Below are 18,519 nucleotides of genomic sequence, written 5' to 3' on the forward strand. Positions count from 1 at the left end.
AATAATAAATAAATGCTACCACAAATCTGCTTGTTTTGTTATCAAGAAAATTACAAACAAATAACTACCAATTATTAAATCTGTAATTCTCAAGTAAAACACACAATCTTAAAGTTGCATAAAAATAAAGTGTGCATACTGTTACAAATAAAACCATTTTACTAAACTCCACGTCACAATACAAAACATCTTTTCAACAATAAATCCATGTTTACAACATTTGTCCAGTGTACTTAAAATTTGAAAAGCTTTTGATTTTATTATCTTTTCTTTTTGTGGTGAATGTCTTAATCCACTTATGATCTGTTGGCAGAATCACATTGATAAATGTGAAATATTAACACCCCCCCCCACACACACACACACACCTCATTCTGGGATGTGTTCGTGATCTTTCTGATGTCCAGGTAAAATAGACTACTTTGACAATCACATACTGTTTCATTTCATCAGTAAGTGAACACCTACCCTTGCTATGTTGTTTTCTGCAAATTGAAAAACACATAAATGTACTTTAAGATTACGAAATGAAAAACACATCAATGTCTTTTAAGATTAATTGGATACATAAGTCGTTGTTTTAACAGTTAAGAGCATTTCCATGACTTCAATTTCTACTCATACGAGTTCCTCGCGGGACTATGGCTGTATAGGCCTACTGTTATGAATGGCGGAATGATATTCTTGTATTTGAAGGAAGTGAATTGGTGCAGTACTTGGGTCATAGGAGGGCGCACTGTTCGTATGTGTGGGCGTGGCAAATATAACGTACGTTCAAATGCAATATCAGTTAATTAGTGTCTAAACATTATTTCTACTTATTTACGCGCACATCTAAATAGTTTAAAAGGAGAGTAAAATCAGTACCCGCTGCAATGTTAAAATGAAAGGATGATCCAATACGGTTGTCGCCATCTTTAGTAAGGGACAATAACCCAAATGCTGTAACATAACTAATTGTAATTAGCAGAAACTCATTACACCCTAACTTTATACGGATTTTAAGTGTTGAGTAGAACACCTCGCTGCGTAGACTGTCATCCGTCGGTTCATATAGGAGAATATTCAAACGCTAAATACACTTCTGACTGAAATAGTCTGCCAGTCGGTCTCCGTCGCCATGTTTGCTTTGGGTGACGCCAGTTCTCTTTCATTTTCCTCCGCCTCTGGTTGTCAAGAAGATGGCAGCTTCCAGGCAGGCATGAGAGGAAATACTTCTTCACAAATCGAATGAATTTGGATTATTGCCGCAAGATAAGACCACCAACCCGCGCCTTTGCATTTACTGCATCGAAATAAGTAAGCAACTATTTGATAGATTTACAAGTTTTTTGTTTGTACTGTTTTGTTGTGACAAACCACCCGGCCATTTTTCTTGAGGGAGCTGTAGATTGTAGGCCGATTGTCGAAAGATGGCTGCTTCCACAGACGGCATGAAACATAATAACATTATGTGTGTGCAGTGTATCTTCGTATAACCACGTTTTAATAGTTTTGTTGCAACTTCATGTAAATCAGGTAAATTATGCATGTCAGAGTAACATGAGATTAAATTGCATTTAATTGTAAAATTCGGCGACGCGTTGACAGATGCCAGTCGTACAGCTAACACCGTTAGCTTGGTCAAATTAGGTTGAGCGACTAGCCGCTAGTGCTAAAGGGGTTAACATTGTAGCTAACGAGAGAATACGTTCGAGTTGTAGGTTCGCTTTTGTGTTCAAGTTAATATCAGTGTCTTAACTGAAGTACGTTGAAAAAATATTATTATATCAACAACTGCCGAAGGTACCCTTAATAGGCATTTTGTTCTTAAAAGATACGTTGATAAGGCTTTAGAGAATGCTATGCTTGCTAGCTACAATATGGCGACTCCCAGAGAAGCATGAAAATAGCCGACTCTTGCTAATGATTTTGATTCTCAATTAAATCTGTGTTGCAAGTGTGTATGTTGCTCTTTTGTTGTTTAGACAATAATTTATCGAATCTGTCTTTGGGGCTATGTATTTTCTTCATGGTTCCATTTGCTAGCTACCTTGTATTTTTCGTTTTCATTCGCTTCCGCCATTTTTCAGACTGGCTGTAGCGTTAGCGGGGGTTTGTTTGGTTGCAAGATGGCTGCTTCCATGGATTGAATTCAATGGTTAGAAACAAGTAAGAAATACTTAAGATAACGGAAATTTTATGTGTTCATTTACACCACTTCAACGTTATGTATTAATCAAGGGCTTTTCGAGGGTATCTGTCATAATTCTCTTAATGTGATGTAGTTTTCTGGATTAGTAGTAGCGGTTACTTGTGCTGCTAACGCTAACATCCCCTTGGACTGATAAGTTAGCCACTGTGCATGGTCAGATATTCCTGCTTTATTTTGACAGCTGGTAATGTAGAAAAGTATCAATTGCTCAGCAGATAACTGCTCATTAATTTTGCCTTAAACAGGAGTCATGTCTGCCCCTGGTTCCGCGGTGTCTGGGACCACGGCGTCGGTTCTGCAGCCGCGGTGGAAACGAGTCCTCGGATGGTCAGGTCCTGTTCCGCGGCCAAGACATGGACACAGAGCTGTTGCTATCAAGGAGCTCATGGTTGTCTTTGGCGGTGGAAATGAAGGGATTGTAGACGAATTACATGTATACAATACTGGTAAGATCACGTTGCTCTATAAACTTTATAGACTGTTTTTCTGCATTAACCTTAAACAGTATCTACTTAATACTGTTTAAATTTTATACAAACGTCAATCATTGCTTCAACGAGCATTTCCTGTAAAGGTCTACAATTTAAATAGTAAAGAGTGATTCGTGATGTACGGGATTATGTAGGCCCCAGTAGGCCGAGCAATTCCCTGTATGTGCATTTGGCTCCCTCTGCTGAGGAAAGAGATTAATGCACTTTTAAAAAAGGCGGGCTAAAATAAAATGGATGATGCTGGTTGGTTGAAGTCTTTCCTCTTCCTCAGTTTCTTGCACATATGACAACATTTAAGTAGATCTTTTCTATGTGTTGCTGTGTTGAGTGTTTCTTCATCTTGTAATATAATATAGTTGCATGGAAGTGATTCAAGTTCCAAATGAAAAGTGTTGATCAGCTCATAACATATAGGTCTTTTATAATTTCAGTAACTTTAATTGTCTGAGACTATTCTTGCAATACACTGGTTTTATTGTGTGATTGTTAACCTCTAGCGACAAACCAGTGGTTTATCCCAGCGGTCCGTGGTGACATTCCCCCTGGTTGTGCTGCCTATGGCTTTGTCTGTGATGGCACAAGGTTGCTGGTGTTTGGTGGTATGGTGGAGTATGGAAAGTACAGCAATGACCTCTATGAACTACAGGTAACTTTTCTGTTATACATTTGTTACATTTGTGCAAGTAAATTAAACTAGTATTTAGTAACTAAACCATCAGTCTTTTTTCCCGACAAGTTTTACTTTTTGTTATTGTGAATGTCTTTAATTGTGGTATTTAAGGTAATATCAACTGTGTTTGTATGAACACAGTTGAATTGTACATTTGTCTTGGAATGTCAGATTGCTGGTGAAATATTTCTTGCTCAATTATAAGACAACTGCATGAGTTGTAAATTTTCCAAACTAATTATTTTCATCTACTGATTTGCCAATCTGTTCAGTCTTGAAAATTGGAAGGAAAAAAAATCATGTCACAATGGTGTTGAGCCCAAAATTGATGTGATCCAACCAAGTCTTAGTTGTCTGTCTTAAAAACAAAAAGGGATAAAATCCTAATATTTTAGATTGCTTGAAAAAGAATGAAAAAAGTATGAAAAAAGTATCAAAACACTTGATCTTTTTTTTTAATTGATAAATTAGCTGCAGCTTTATAGTTAAGAGGTTAGAGTCCATTTACATTGTACAACACATTGATTACCTAACAGTTAAGGTATGCGTAAAATTTTATATTTATAGATGCGTTCTGATTTATATCGTAGATGATGCAGAATTGATATGCATGATTATGTCAGTCAGACTTTGGAACATTTTCAGCAGCTACTTCTAAGTACTTGAACGGATTTTCTGTAATCCAAGTGATGCAGTTCTGCTTATATGTTATGTTTGGCTTGATGAGGTTTAATCAACCAACCATGATTAGTGCCTTATACACTCCACCAAAAGCACATATTTATTATATCCCAACAAAGTTTCACTTTGTTCACAGTAAAGGCAACTCAAGTTATGAAAATACTGTTTTCTGATTGTGTTTCGTCCCTATTGTGTATTTTTCTTGCATGGAAACAATGTGAAAGACTGGGGTAGTGAATTGCACTGTATGAATGTCGTTTTTGCAGAAAAGGGAATGAGGTCAATGTGTGGATAATCAATTGATGATGATGTTTTGACTTTGGTGTCTGTTTTTAGGCCAGCAGATGGGAGTGGAAAAAGTTGAAAGCGAAAAACCCAAAGAATGGTCCTCCTCCCTGTCCTCGTCTTGGTCACAGTTTTTCCCTGGTGGGAAACAAATGCTACTTGTTTGGTGGACTCGCAAATGACAGTGAGGATCCAAAAAATAACATTCCCAGGTACACGTAGTTCCACACAAACCAACATGGCACTCTTACGCACGGCTATTTGAGATTCAGGTTCAGCCAACTAACATTTGCCGTTTTCATTCCCAGATACCTAAATGATCTGTACACGCTCGAACTTCGGGCCGGTTCCAGTGTGGTCGGGTGGGATATCCCAATCACATATGGAGTCCTGCCCCCCCCTCGTGAGAGCCACACTGCTGTGGTATACACAGAAAAGATGAGCAGGAAATCTCGCCTGATAATCTATGGTGGGATGAGCGGTTGTCGTCTGGGAGATCTGTGGACACTTGATATTGGTACATCTCTGAAGTATACAAGAAAAATATGACTTTACTCCAAGATAGTAATGGTATTTAAATATAATTGGAACAAAGCGAATGGAACATTAATAGTTAATGAGAGGTTTAAAAAAAACTGTTTGAAAAATGTTTGATAGTTGAAGGTGTTAATGGTGCTCACATGTGGTGCTTGCATATCTGGTTTCATATTATGGGTGCCTTTTTTGTAATGTCCTACTTTATTATTGTCTCTAGATACGCTGACTTGGAACAAACCTTCAGTAATCGGCACAGCCCCACTACCCAGAAGTCTTCACTCAGCCACTACCATCACAAACAAGTGAGATAACTGTTGCAACTTGCTAGTTATATATTGAATACCCCTTATCACACAATGCGTTCAAGGCGGAAATATCACGTTTGCTGTTAGACTGTCTGCATAAAAGTATATGGGCAGGTTGGGGAAACAAATTGTTGTGCCTCTGATCCACCAGCAGAGGTGCTTACAGCCAGGAATGGATTCAGAGAACTCTATTAATTGCCACTGTTACGTGTTTGAGTTGGTATTGATACAATGATAAGCTCCTTGATAAATGGTGCTTCTCCTGGTATTTATCATGTGTATATCAATCATTCAATCCAACATTGCTTGCAAACATCCCCTAATGATGAAGGTGCCAGTGCCACACAGAGGCTATAGAAGATCTTTCTATACTCATGTCTAACACACACTCTCTTAGTGCTCATTGTACTTTTCACCTGTGAATGCAGCTGAAATTACAGCAGTTGTGTGTTTGGTGGTTTTATAAGGTAATTTTGAGGCTATTAAATCAAGAGTTCTACCAGCTTTTAGTGGTAGCATAAGCTTTTGAGTTATTATGTAACCTTAATAAAGTAAGCAGTGTGGTCGCTTCTGAAGTTTGTGTTAACCTCGTTAGTGTTTCTCAGCTCATATTACCACCTACTTTATATCTTAATGCTCTTGCCTTTTTGTTCTGTTTTCATTTTATTTGAGACAAACGCTATAATGTCTCATCCTATTGTTGCCCCATAAAGCACAGAACCTTTCTAGTAAGCAACCATAGTCATCTTGCCCATCCGTCTTGTCTCTGCATGTTTCTCTTGCAAACAAGCAAATCTGGCAAACCAAAAATGACATCTTGATACGTCATGAATAGTCACATGATTTGTCATATTAAGATTTTTTAATGAATGTTTTAAAATCCCAACCAATCTCATAAATGACCCAACCATCTCTTCAAATTGAAATTGGAATCGCCATTGTCTAATGAGATGTCATACAAAGCATTGAGTTTCCCAGTTTGTGGCAAAATTGAAATTCCCTTTACTTATTTTTCACAGCTTTTCAAGTCAGGTCTTTATTTCCTGCATCACACAATAGAGAGTACTACCGCAAACAGTAAGCAGTATTGATATTAATGAAATCCTAACAATGCCCATCACTATTAACAATGCAGAAGCAAATCCTGTGTGATTGCAGGGATGGCAAAACCACTGATTGAAAATGCAGTGACTGTTGAATTTATTTATATCACTTGTATTTTCCTGGGCACTGCATTGGCATTATGTAAGTGTGGTTTGGTTCTGCGTTAATAAGCAGTGTATATAATGGTAGAGGCACTGTTGTTGAGGCTTTTTGTAAATGTGGCCAGTGTGTCTTCTAGCAATGTTTAAAATCCCACAATTGAAGTTTGTACCCTTGGCAGTCTCTCACTCTGATCTGTCTGTTGACTGCAGGATGTATGTTTTTGGAGGATGGGTTCCTTTGGTGATGGATGACGTCAAAGTGGCTACGCATGAGAAGGAGTGGAAGTGCACAAACACTCTTGCCTGCCTAAATCTTGGTTTGTGTGACTTTTATATATATGTGATTTTACTTGGAAAGAGTTTCAGTAAGTAAGACTTTAGCTTTGTTGATTTCTGTGCTGTATATTTGTCTGTAGACACCATGTGTTGGGAGACAGTGTTGATGGACACTCTTGAAGACAACATCCCCAGGGCCCGTGCTGGTCATTGTGCTGTGGCCATTAACTCCAGACTGTATGTTTGGAGTGGCCGTGATGGTTATCGTAAAGCTTGGAACAACCAAGTCTGCTGTAAAGATCTGTGGTACCTGGAAACTGGTACGTGTCAAATCCTTTTTGTGTTCTGTGGTACCTGGAATCGGGCATATGTTAAAAGTTTTTTTTTTTTTTATGTGTCGTTACATATTTGTCAGTTGGTGTGATGATAAATGTCTTATCTTCACTTCTCTAGAGCGACCACATGCTCCTGCGAGAGTGCAGCTAGTCCGTGCCAACACAAACTCCCTGGAGGTGAGCTGGGGTGCTGTTTCTACTGCCGACACCTACTTGCTGCAGCTGCAGAAATACGACATCCCTGCAACTCCAGCTGCCACCTCACCAGCCATGAGTGCAACACCCTCACAGCCTGTGAACTCTCCAAAGAGCCCCGCACCGGCTGCTGCAGCCCCTTCCTCACAGAGTTTACCACAGACTGGTAATACTGTTGTACCTCTTCTCTTTCACATCACCAGGACACTTGGCAATATATTAGTACATGTGTCCTATCACATGTTTCCTTCATTACAGCTGTATTAAAGGTTGCAGCCCAGCAGTCTGCCACAGGTGCATCTGTGGTCACAGTTCGCCCCAGCCAGCCTGGGAAATCCCCTGTCACTGTGACATCCCTTCCTCCAGGTGTCCGAATGGTAGTGCCTGCCCAGACCACCCAAGGATCGGTATGAACAGATGAGATTTTATTGTGATCGACATGTATGGAGCATATATTCACATGAACAAATGTGTTTAAAAAAAACAAACTGTTATGCTTTCAGCCAATTGGAAGTAGCCCTCAGATGAGTGGCATGGCAGCTCTAGCTGCTGCAGCTGCAGCAACACAGAAGATCCCGCCCTCCTCTGCAGGCACAGTCCTCAATGTCCCTGCTGGTGCCACCATTCTCAAGACGGTAGCTGTGTCACCTGGCACAACCACGGTGAAAGTTGCTTCTCCAGTCATGGTATGTCTGTCTCTGTCTCTGTGTCTGTGTCTGTGAGACAAGTCTGTTGTTCAAAAGATACTTTTGTGCTTGTAGGTCAGCAACCCAGCCACCAGGATGCTTAAGACTGCTGCAGCCCAGGTGGGGACAGCAACTGCATCCTCTCCCACCACCACCAGACCAATCATCACTGTGCACAAGTCTGGTGCAGTCACAGTGGCCCAGCAGGCCCAGGTGGTTACTACTGTGGTGGGAGGAGTCACTAAAACCATCACCCTGGTCAAGAGTCCCCTTACCATGGGCAGCAGTGGCACTCTGGTAAGAAAGCAAGACTCTGAGGAAATATGAAGGCACAATTTAAAACTGGAACCCAAAAGTGAGAGGGCACACTTGGGTACTTTCTTATGCATGTTTTGAGTAACATGTTGCTTAAGTAGAGAATGGTAATGTGGTGTGTATTTCATTTGTTGTCACAAGACTGGGGAGGGAGGAAAGATTAGCTGATGGTTATTGTTGAAGATAACAGGGAGCATGATGTTTGTGATCTTCATGACTATCAGACAGTTAAGCTTGAATGATACATAGAGCCACTAGTCTTCCAATCTACCCGCTGAACTCCCTGCGCTGTCCAATGTTTTCTGGTGACTCTTGAACTTGAGTCTCTCTTATGTCGGCAGATCTCCAACCTTGGCAAGATGATGTCTGTGGTACAAACCAAGCCAGTGCAGACATCAGCTGTCACAGGCCAGGCTTCCACTAACCCTCTTACACAGATCATACAGGTCAGCTATCTGCATGAGAGCAGGAAACACACAGGAGTTTGCTTCAAACTCCTCAGGCAGGCGTCAGATGACCTGTGTATGGTTTGTGTAACACGAACATCTCTTGACAGACGAAGGGTCCGCTGCCGGCCGGCACCATTTTGAAGTTGGTGACCTCAGCTGATGGAAAGCCCACAACCATCATCACCACTTCCCAGGCTGGAGGCACAGGAAACAAACCAACCATCCTCAACATCAGTGGTGTTTCCCCTACCACCACGAAGCAGGGCACCACAATTATTAAGACCATCCCCATGTCAGCCATCATGACCCAGCCTGGAGCTACAGGTTGAAACTCCCCTTTTTTTTTTTTAAAGTGTTTGCTAAAAGGCACAGCAGCTGTGTGGCTTTTCTTCCTTTTTCTAAAAGAATGAGTAGACATTAATGGTGCAAATTGATTCCTGACCTTTGTGCTGTCATTCATGCAGGTGTGACAAGCAGTGCAGGCATGAAAACACCGATCACAATCCTCACAACAAAGGTGATGACCACTGGAACTCCTGGAAAAATCATCACTGCTGTGCCCAAACTGGCCACAGCGGCTGGCCAGCAGGGACTAACACAGGTAGACTTCATCAGTGTACGAGATACAGCGTATCCATGTGTAAGCTGCATACTGTCCTGCATGATTATGCTGGAGAATAATTCTGAATTGTGCATTGGCAGGTTGTTTTGAAGGGAGCACCCGGGCAGCCAGGGACCATTTTGCGCACTGTGCCCATGGGCACAGTGGGTGGTGTTCGGCTTGTTACTCCAGTGACTGTGTCTTCAGTTAAGCCCACTGTCACCACTCTGGTCGTCAAGGGAACTACTGGTATGATTAGCTACCTTGTAGTATATTTTTTAGTAGCTGTATTGTTGGCTGACCAGAAACACTAATTTTATTTTATGGTAATCTCAGTTTTTTTTATGCAATCCCATTTTCCTTTCTCTCAGGTGTCACCACTCTTGGGACAGTCACTGGAACCGTCTCAACCAGCTTGGCAGGAGGCACGGTAGACAGTTCAAATGCCTCGCTGGTTACTCCCATAACTACACTGGGAACCATTGCTACCCTGTCAAGCCAGGTCATCAGCCCATCAGCAATAAGTGTGTCCACTGCCCAGACCAGCCTGACCTCCACCTCCACACTGCCCTCCTCCACCATCACAGTGCAGGTGAGAGTCACCAACTTATTCCCTGTCATATTGATTTTTTTAAAAAAATCATAACATTGAAATTTTTCTGATTAGTATTCACCATAGGATTTCATTTACTACATTACTTTTCAACTAAAATACTGCAGTGGTTGCAGCTTTGTTATATTCATCTGACCATAGAACTTTGTACTGTATGATTTTAAAGATAGCTTTGCATTTCTCACCCCAGAACCAGCCAACCCAAGTGACTCTCATCACAACTCCCAGTGGTGTAGAAGCTCAACCAGTACAAGATCTACCAGTGTCCATCCTGGCATCACCGACCTCTGAGCAGCCCAGCTCTTCTGAGGCTGGAGCTGCTGGAGAGGGCTCGGGGACCGTCACTTTAGTCTGCTCTAACCCGCCCTGTGAGACTCATGACACAGGAACCACCAACACAGCCACCACTTCCTCAGCTACAATTGGAGCAGGGCAGGTGTGCTCCAACCCGCCCTGCGAGACCCACGAAACGGGAACCACAAACACAGCCACAACAGCATCGTCAAATATGTCTGCACTGCGTGTGTGCTCCAACCCGCCATGTGAGACCCATGAAACTGGGACAACTAACACAGCAACCACAGCATCGGCGAACATGGGAGGAGTCCAGCAAGTATGCTCCAACCCACCATGTGAGACACATGAAACTGGGACAACTAACACAGCGACCACAGCATCAGCGAACATAGGAGGAATCCAGCAGGTGTGCTCCAATCCTCCATGTGAAACCCATGTGACAGGCACCACTAACACAGCTACCCAGTCATCCTCAAACATGGGCGCAGACCAGACTGACACCACACAGATGGCATACCCCAATCCACCATCTGAATCTCGCGAGACGGGGACATCCAACACCCCATCAGCGTCTACCCCCAGCATGGGAGGAGATCCGACCAGCACAGTGAGCAGCACAGTTCAGAGAGCTTGCTCCAACCTACGATGTGAAACCCATGAGACGGGGACAACCAACACCCCATCAACAGCTACCTCCAGCATGGGAGGAGACCCTACCAGCACGACGAACAGCAAAGTTCAGAGAGTTTGCTCCAACCCACCCTGTGAAACACACGAGACGGGGACAACCAACACAGCCACCACAGCCACCTGCAGCATGGAGACAGGGGAGGGTACCGGTATGCTTATCTGTAGTGGCTCTTGCTATAATCAAATTTTCTATATCATGTGTTCAGCTTGGCTTTCTTAATCTTCAAGTTTGGTCTTGCTCCTCTTATGAATCACAAATGCTTTCCCAACCAGATGAGCTTTTTATTTATCTATTTAATTTTGCATCCAAGATGTAACAGAAATGAGTTGGGTTTGTGTCATTCAGCAGCCCAGCAAACAGAAGAAGGGGCTGAAGGTACTAGCAGCACAGAAGCAGCCTCCTCCCCAGCCACCACCCAGGGCCGGGCTATCACTACCGTCACTCAGTCTACACCAGCCCCCGGACCCTCTGTACCAGTAAGAATAGGAAATTGTATTTACAGACTCTGCAAGTTATCCAGACACAATTTAAGGGTGAACGGAACATGTTTTATCTTTGTCTTCCTCCAGTCAATCTCGTCAATCACAGAGGGGGCGAGCAGTGCTGCTAGCTCCACAGAGGAAGCCATGCAGACTGATGAGACGGCATCAGCTGAAGCTGCACCAGCAGAGGAGGCAGCCACAGCAATGGAGACACAAGCAGAGGTAAACACATGATAATATCACTTCAAGTTTGTGTTGGTGCTGCATTTTACAGCAAGTTTTCATAACCAGAATTGTCAAATGTTTTATGTAATGTGTTAATCAGGGAGAAGCAGCTTTGAACCTGCCCTCAGAGCTCATGTCTGAAGGCCAGGGGGCCACATTGATGGTGACGGGGTTGTCGGATGAGGAGTTGGCTGTAACCGCAGCAGCAGAGGCCGCTGCTCAGGCTGCGGCAACTGAAGAGGCTCAAGCCCTTGCTATCCAGGCTGTTCTCCAGGCTGCACAGCAAGCTGTCATGAGTGTGTTGAGTTTTAGTTTTTCCTTGTCAGACTTCAGTGCTCATTTGGTTTCACTTTTTATTCTGAATAGTATTTGGCTGTAGGTAATGATAGGGCAGCAATCCAACAGTGGAGAATAAAAACTATGTAGTCTTAATTAAATGGTCTCAGGCATTAGTTCTGTGTATGAGCTTTGATTTGATCTCAAACATATGTGTTTCCAGATGAAGGTGATGCAGCTGGAGAGAGCCAGCAACCCACCAATATTCCCATCATGCTGACCCAGCAGGAGCTTGCAGCACTGGTGCAGCAGCAGCAGCAGCTGCAGGAGGCTCAGGCTGCTGCTCAGCAAGGTGCTGTGGACACCAGCTTGCCTACCGAGGGTCTTGCTCCTGCTGACAGTCTGAACGATCCCTCTGTGGAGAGCAACGGTCACAACGAGATGGCTGCAGCGGTCACTAGTGCCGTGGCATCTCTACTGCCTCGTACCACTGCTGAGAGTAAGAGTTTCAGTGCCTGTTAAGAAATTTGATCTTTCTTGTTTAAGAACTGGACTGACCTCTCATTATTGCACCTTCCTCTCCACAGCACTAGCCCCGTCAAGCACATTTGCACCCTCTGTGTCAGTGGCAAGTCCAGCCAAGTTGCAAGCAGCAGCTGCTTTAGCAGAAGTGGCCAATGGCATTGAGGGAGAGGTGAGATATTGCAGAGCAACTGCATTGCTTGCTGTATGGTTTTGGGGGCGGGGGCTTCAGGTTTTTTTTTTTTTATAATTCTTCTCCCCACACAGAAGCAAGCCCCTCAGCCAACTCCAGTGAAGCCTGTTGTAAAGAAAGAGAACCAGTGGTTTGATGTTGGAATCGTGAAAGTGACAAACATGGTTGTCACTCACTTTTATGTGCCAGCGGATGATTCTCAAGGAGATGTAAGTGTCCCAGAAGACTTCTGTCATGCTTGGATGATGTTTGTGTGCTCAGAGTTGCTCATCTTGTGTTCTTTGCTAGGATGACTCTGGTATCATGCCAGACTACAGCCAGATGAAGAAAATGGAGCTGCAGCCTGGAACAGCATACAAGTTTCGTGTCGCCGGAATCAATGCTTGTGGTCGTGGGGCCTTCTCTGAAATCTCTGCTTTTAAGACATGCCTGCCAGGATTCCCAGGGGCACCTTGCGCCATCAAAATCAGCAAGGTGAGTGTAAAAATATAGCTTCTCAAGGCATATTAATTATGATAATATAAATAATCTAGGGCAGCACAGTGGTGCAGTGGTTAGCACTGTTGCCTCACAGCAAGAAGGTTCCAGGTTCAAGTCCCAGCTCAGGCACGGGATCTTTCTGTGTGGAGTCTGTATGTTCTCCCTGTTCCTGTGTGGGTTCTCTCTGGTACTCCAGCTTCCTCCCACAGTCCAAAGACATCAAGAGGAGACGAGGCTGATTGATACAGTCACACCTATGGTCAATTTAGAGTGAGTGTGAATGGTTGTTTGTCTCTATGTGTTGGCCCTGTGATGGACTGGTGACCTGTCCAGGGTGAACCCCACCTCTCACCCGAAAGCTGCTGGGATAGGCTCCAGCCCCCCCCGCAACCCTTAATCGGGATAAGCGGAAGAAAATGGATGGATGGATGGATGGATAAATAATCTAATATTAATACAGTAAATAATATAAAATAATTATGATACTATTAATGTCTTTTGTAAATTTTTATTATTCTCTTTCGTCTGTAGAGCCCAGATGGTGCCCACCTGACCTGGGAGCCGCCTTCTGTGACATCAGGGAAGATCATTGAGTATTCAGTGTACTTAGCCATCCAGAGCAACCAGACAGCTGAAGCCAAGGCCTCAACGCCAGCCCAGCTAGCATTTATGCGTGTATACTGTGGTCCCAACCCCTCTTGCCTGGTGCAGTCATCCAGCCTCTCAAATGCCCACATTGACTACACCACCAAGCCCGCCATCATTTTCCGCATTGCTGCCCGCAATGAGAAGGGCTATGGTCCTGCCACCCAAGTCCGATGGTTACAGGGTGAGAAACTCATATTGCAGTGGAAGGTTAGCTCCTATTCAGTGGAATGAAATTTTTAACCAATTTCCTGTTTTGTAGAATCTGGCAAAGATGCAGCTTCTGCAAAACCAGCACCCAAGAGACCAGGCACCTCTCCTGATACGTAAGTTTTTGTTTCCCCCACCGTTCAGGCTCGCTTATGTTGAATAAATCATTTTGTACTTATTCTGCTCTTGTATGTGCTCTTACAGTAAGGCTACTGGTCCAAAGAAAGCAAGGACGGACCAGTGAGGTTGCCCAGAGATCCCTCCCAATCTTTTGTCTTTTTTTCCCACTCGCTGTCCTTTTATCAGGAAGACTGACCTTCACCCCCTCCCCCTCTTCATCCTTATCTCATCCTCCACCCTCAAGTCTCAGATCAGGACAGCAAAGGAGGCAAAACCATATGAAGCTGAGATGAAAGTCAATCTGAGAGATCTTTCTGTAGATAAACCCCTTCCCCCTCCTCCTACTCAATTTGTTGGTTGTGCTATTTTTAGAGCAAAACAAACTTAGAAGCACATTATCTTTTTCATTCACACACACACACACACACACACACACACCCCCCACTGTCTCCATCCTTTTAACATCTATTTTTGGCTTGTTTCAGTAGTTGAGCAGTATAGAAGCATTTACATCTTTCACAGACTGGGAGCCAGCCTGAGCGCAATTTTACCTTTTTTTCCAGTCTTTCTTTTTGATGTGTGATTCCTGGGGGATGTAGAGAGAGAGACTACATGAAATGATGTACAGTGTTGGAGGAAAAAAATGGTTGTGGAGACATTAGTTTAGGTGAGAGGAAAAATTGGTATGGAAACAAATAAAGCACTTGTCCTCAGCAACAGAGGACATCATTTTTTTTTTCCTTTCTTTTTTTGCTCAAATTTGCTTCGAGACCCAAGTCTGTACAGTCATCGTACTGGACTCCAGTCTCCTGGTTATTGTCATCACTGTGCGCTTTTTACCCCAAGATGAGGACCGGTGGCATTTTGAAGTGGACAAGACAAAAAAAGAACAAGAAAGGAACAGATCTGTAGAGAATGAACGACAGACTTTGCTAGGACTGAGACTTGCAGCACACACAACAAAAAAATCTTCCCAAAAAATTAGCAAGCAATGGCGCAGAAGATCTTTTGTGTAGTTTATTTTTGTATTTTTTAAGCTTTTCTCCTCTTCCTCCTGCTGTGTGTATGTGTATGTTGTGTGCATTTTTTTAAAAAGCATCACTTTTTTTAACTGTTGTTCACCCCCATAGTTTGTGTTGGTGGGAAGATGGGTGGCTGCGTTGAGGTTGCCACTATATTTTTAAAAATCTTCATTCAGTTGGTTGTATGTTCTTGTTAACAGGTGGTCACGAGAGAAAGACTTTTGTATTTGTTCCAAGTAGAACTGCAGAGTTAATAGGACAGAAGGGAACTTATAAGTGGACCCAGGGAGCAGAGAGTTTTTACTTTGTTTACTACTCAAATGTTGCTTTGTTTGCCAAACATGGAGTTAGACTAGGTATGAAGAGTACCATCAGATACTTCATACCATTTCCCCTGTAACATCCCAGTCAGTTGTCCTACTTTTTTTTATGCTATGAATGTGGTCTTTAAGTTTTTTTTTTAGAATGGCAAATTATATTGTAGACATATTTTCCCTATCCTACTGATGTATGTGAATTTGCCCCCCCCCCCCCACCCCAATTATTTCCGACTACAGATGGTGTGAAATGCTAACTGTGACGTGTAAAACTGGTATGTCTTGGAATGGGGATGTCTTGGGAAGAAAGCTTACAAAGCCGGAGTGTACTCACTTGTAAATTAGTTCGTTCATAGAGCAAGAATAAAACAAACAAAAAAAAAACATCTTGGCCTTTTATATAATTACCTGTAACAAACTGTTTTTACATGTTGGTCATCTCTTGATTGCCTTTTGTGTCTTTACTTATAAAAGAAACAAATATATAAATATATATATAGCCTCCCTAATTGTTCAACTTGCTTCTGTCGAGCTGATTCACCGCTAGGGTCATTACCACACAAACTTGTACAGGGAGGAGGTGTGCAAAGGCGCTTTCAGATGGGATGTTAACAGAAGACCAGTCCAGGTTTTGCTTGCCGCCTTTTTCTGGCTCACACCTTGCCTACCGTTTGTGTTTTCCTCCCAATTTCTTTCTAGAAATGAACTTTCTCTTCATATGCATTCATAATTTTGTGCGTGTCAGTGTGTCTGTTGAACAAAACTAGACATGCATGCAAAAGCAGTGTATTTTAGTAGTGATGCCTTAAGTTAGACCATACGCTGAAGGTTCTCAAAAAAAAATAAAAACATTTAATGAGTTTGTTCCTCTCTCCATGTGGTATACAATTGTGTCCTCCCCTTCCACAGTACCTTTGCTGGGTCGTTCTTTTTGCACCCTAGTTAGATAGGTCGTCATCAGCAGTGCCGAGCTGTATGAACTTTCTCTCCCGCATGGGAACGAGTGCTGCTCTCAGCACTGGCAGTTGTTGCGAGTTTCTCTCGGCTGTTCGCAGGTTATCTGGAAATGTCCTGTATTTTCCAATGTGTGTTTTTTGTACTGTAGGGAGTAATGTATCTTTTATCATCAAAAAATAAACATGTTAAACATTAAAAGATTTGTGTATCCTTACTGTCCTCGCTACTAATCTCTACCTGCTGTAAACTCCACTGTGCTGCTCTTAGGAAGGTTTTCTTTGGTGCTTCCTTCAAAGTAAGCCACTCCCTTCTCATATCACTGCAGGGCCTGTCCACAGGACACCTGCAAGGTCACAATATTCAGCAAAATAGCCAGAAATGTGAAGCAACAGCAATTCATCTTTTTTGTTTTTTTTAGGGTTAATGTCGTCATGGCACTTCGGTAGGGCAACTTCCACGCTTCAGAAAAAAGACATTTGGCCTGTCGCCAATACTGACCATATTTTTACAATGTGCATAATTAGTTTGCTGCAATCAGGTTCAGAGTCTGATGACAGCTCAATAATGGATAAATTGACCAGATAAGTGATGATTTAATCTACCGGTAACAGTCATGAATACTTCATTTGTTCCTCAAAGTATATGACTCTAAAATCAATTTATCATGTTTAACATCACATCCACCCAATCTCCAAATTTATGCACTTTCTTCACTTTCTCTATTGCCAGCAGAGCAGTTGGATCAATTGTTTTCATATGAGGGTTAATTTAGTACAGACCCTCCCACAAGATATTTTGACCTGACAAAGTGTTTGGTTCCTCTCTCCTGTGTCCCTGGCAACTTTACTGTATTAAGCTTCTGAGTGGGTTGAAGAGGAGATACACATTTACAATCTTCAACAATAAACCTCAATTAGAATTACTGCCTTGCATTTAAATGTGTCAGAGGCATTCAAATGCATGTGTGCCTTAAGTCATTCCTTAAATGTTACATTCATATCAGATACACTAAAATATTTTCAGTTCATTTTTTTAATTCCTGTGGATGTTTGAGCCAAATATGAAGACATATACGAGATGGCAGTGACCTTGACGACAAAATCTTTACAGTTTATTCCTGAATACCAAAGAACATTTGTGCCAAATTTGAAGAAATTCACCCAAGGAGTTCCTGAGATATCATGTTAATGAGAATAGAGGTCAAGTAAAATTCTTATTTTAAATTTTTGCTGCAACTAGTTCAGTCCAATCAGGCTTTTTTGTAGATACTTCCTTTGTCACACGATGAACCTGCACACTTCATGGAAAGCTTATTAAGTGGTTTCATGGGAATGTTCATCCCTGCTCCGTCTCATCAACATTTCTTTGGATCATGACAACTCGGTTCAGGATGTACTCTCTGAAAGTGTCCAAATCTAACATCATGACCTGATATCTACTTCTAAAACTGGTCGTATCATAAGACAGAATCTTAACTTCACTGTCACTCAGGTCCGTTTTGTTCCCCAGTACAATGAAGGGAAGACCAAGGAGGAAAGGCCTAGAGGACTGGAGGACTGGCGTTTAGATTGTAAAGAGAGTAATTTGAAGGTGCACTTTAGCAAAAAAGACAATAATCTGAAAAAGGAAGCAAGATGCCAAGGCACTCCTCTGATGATTGAAACCGCTTAAAAAAAATGGGCTAATTCATGATCGAATTTAAAAACAATGCCAAAATGTTTCGGCCACCATCTCGGCCTTCATCAAGTCAAGAGTGACAAACAGTGCTACAGACAGGACTCAAAGACACAGCCGATGGTGGCATTGTCTTTAAATTCAATCATGAACTAAGCCATTAATTAAAGCGGTTTCAATCATTAGAAGAGTGCCTTGGCATCTTGCGTGCTTTTTCACAATGATGGGAAAGTCTGATTGGTTCTTTGGCTCATCCTTTTCAACAGCAACGGAAGGCACCATGTGTCAGAGGCTCTGACTGGTTGGCTAATATCTGACTGTCACAAACGAGGTCAGCTGATTTCTAGGTAGGAAATTAAATTGTTACAACTACATGAACACAGAGGAAACTGAAAAAACATTATAAATGATCATGAATTACGTGTAATTTAATGTGTGCACAAGAATGTGTATCTTTATATGAGTAAGATGATAATACTCTGTGAATGAGAGTGTTGTAGATGAATGCACATATTAACAGATATAAACATGCAGTATTGTGGTGCAGATGATTAACATTTGTTATGACCT

At 42.4% G+C, this 18,519-nt stretch overlaps 1 protein-coding gene across 1 annotated transcript; it reads left to right on the forward strand.

The window, feature by feature from the left end:
* Window positions 1-834: 834 nt before the first annotated feature.
* Window positions 835-16,465, forward strand: hcfc1a (host cell factor C1a). Its single transcript, XM_086198521.1, has 28 exons — window positions 835-1,299; window positions 2,440-2,640; window positions 3,183-3,331; window positions 4,373-4,533; window positions 4,630-4,838; window positions 5,076-5,160; window positions 6,579-6,685; window positions 6,785-6,964; window positions 7,098-7,340; window positions 7,433-7,581; window positions 7,678-7,860; window positions 7,936-8,157; window positions 8,517-8,621; window positions 8,732-8,948; window positions 9,089-9,225; window positions 9,327-9,474; window positions 9,597-9,817; window positions 10,029-10,974; window positions 11,172-11,302; window positions 11,396-11,530; window positions 11,634-11,829; window positions 12,033-12,308; window positions 12,397-12,503; window positions 12,599-12,733; window positions 12,813-12,998; window positions 13,536-13,833; window positions 13,912-13,975; window positions 14,064-16,465. Exons 2-28 carry the CDS (start codon window positions 2,445-2,447, stop codon window positions 14,101-14,103), a joined length of 5,226 nt encoding a protein of 1,741 aa, XP_086054647.1. The 5' UTR covers window positions 835-1,299; window positions 2,440-2,444; the 3' UTR covers window positions 14,104-16,465.
* Window positions 16,466-18,519: the final 2,054 nt, after the last annotated feature.

The sequence above is a fragment of the Aulostomus chinensis genome, chromosome 3 (assembly GCF_037954235.1).
Source record: "Aulostomus chinensis isolate RoL2024-O1b breed Wild chromosome 3, RoL_Achi_v1.0, whole genome shotgun sequence".
Lineage (NCBI taxonomy): Eukaryota > Metazoa > Chordata > Actinopteri > Syngnathiformes > Aulostomidae > Aulostomus > Aulostomus chinensis.

What these genes read in the sequence shown, in the direction of transcription:
- hcfc1a (XM_086198521.1), top strand. Translation starts at nt 2,445, where the DNA reads ATGTCTGCCCCTGGTTCCGCGGTGTCTGGGACCACGGCGTCGGTTCTG. An exon ending in CCCAGACCACCCAAGGATCG is followed by an intron (nt 7,582 to 7,677) that starts GTATGAACAGAT and finishes TTATGCTTTCAG; the next exon opens with CCAATTGGAAGTAGCCCTCA. An exon ending in CTCTTACACAGATCATACAG is followed by an intron (nt 8,622 to 8,731) that starts GTCAGCTATCTG and finishes ATCTCTTGACAG; the next exon opens with ACGAAGGGTCCGCTGCCGGC.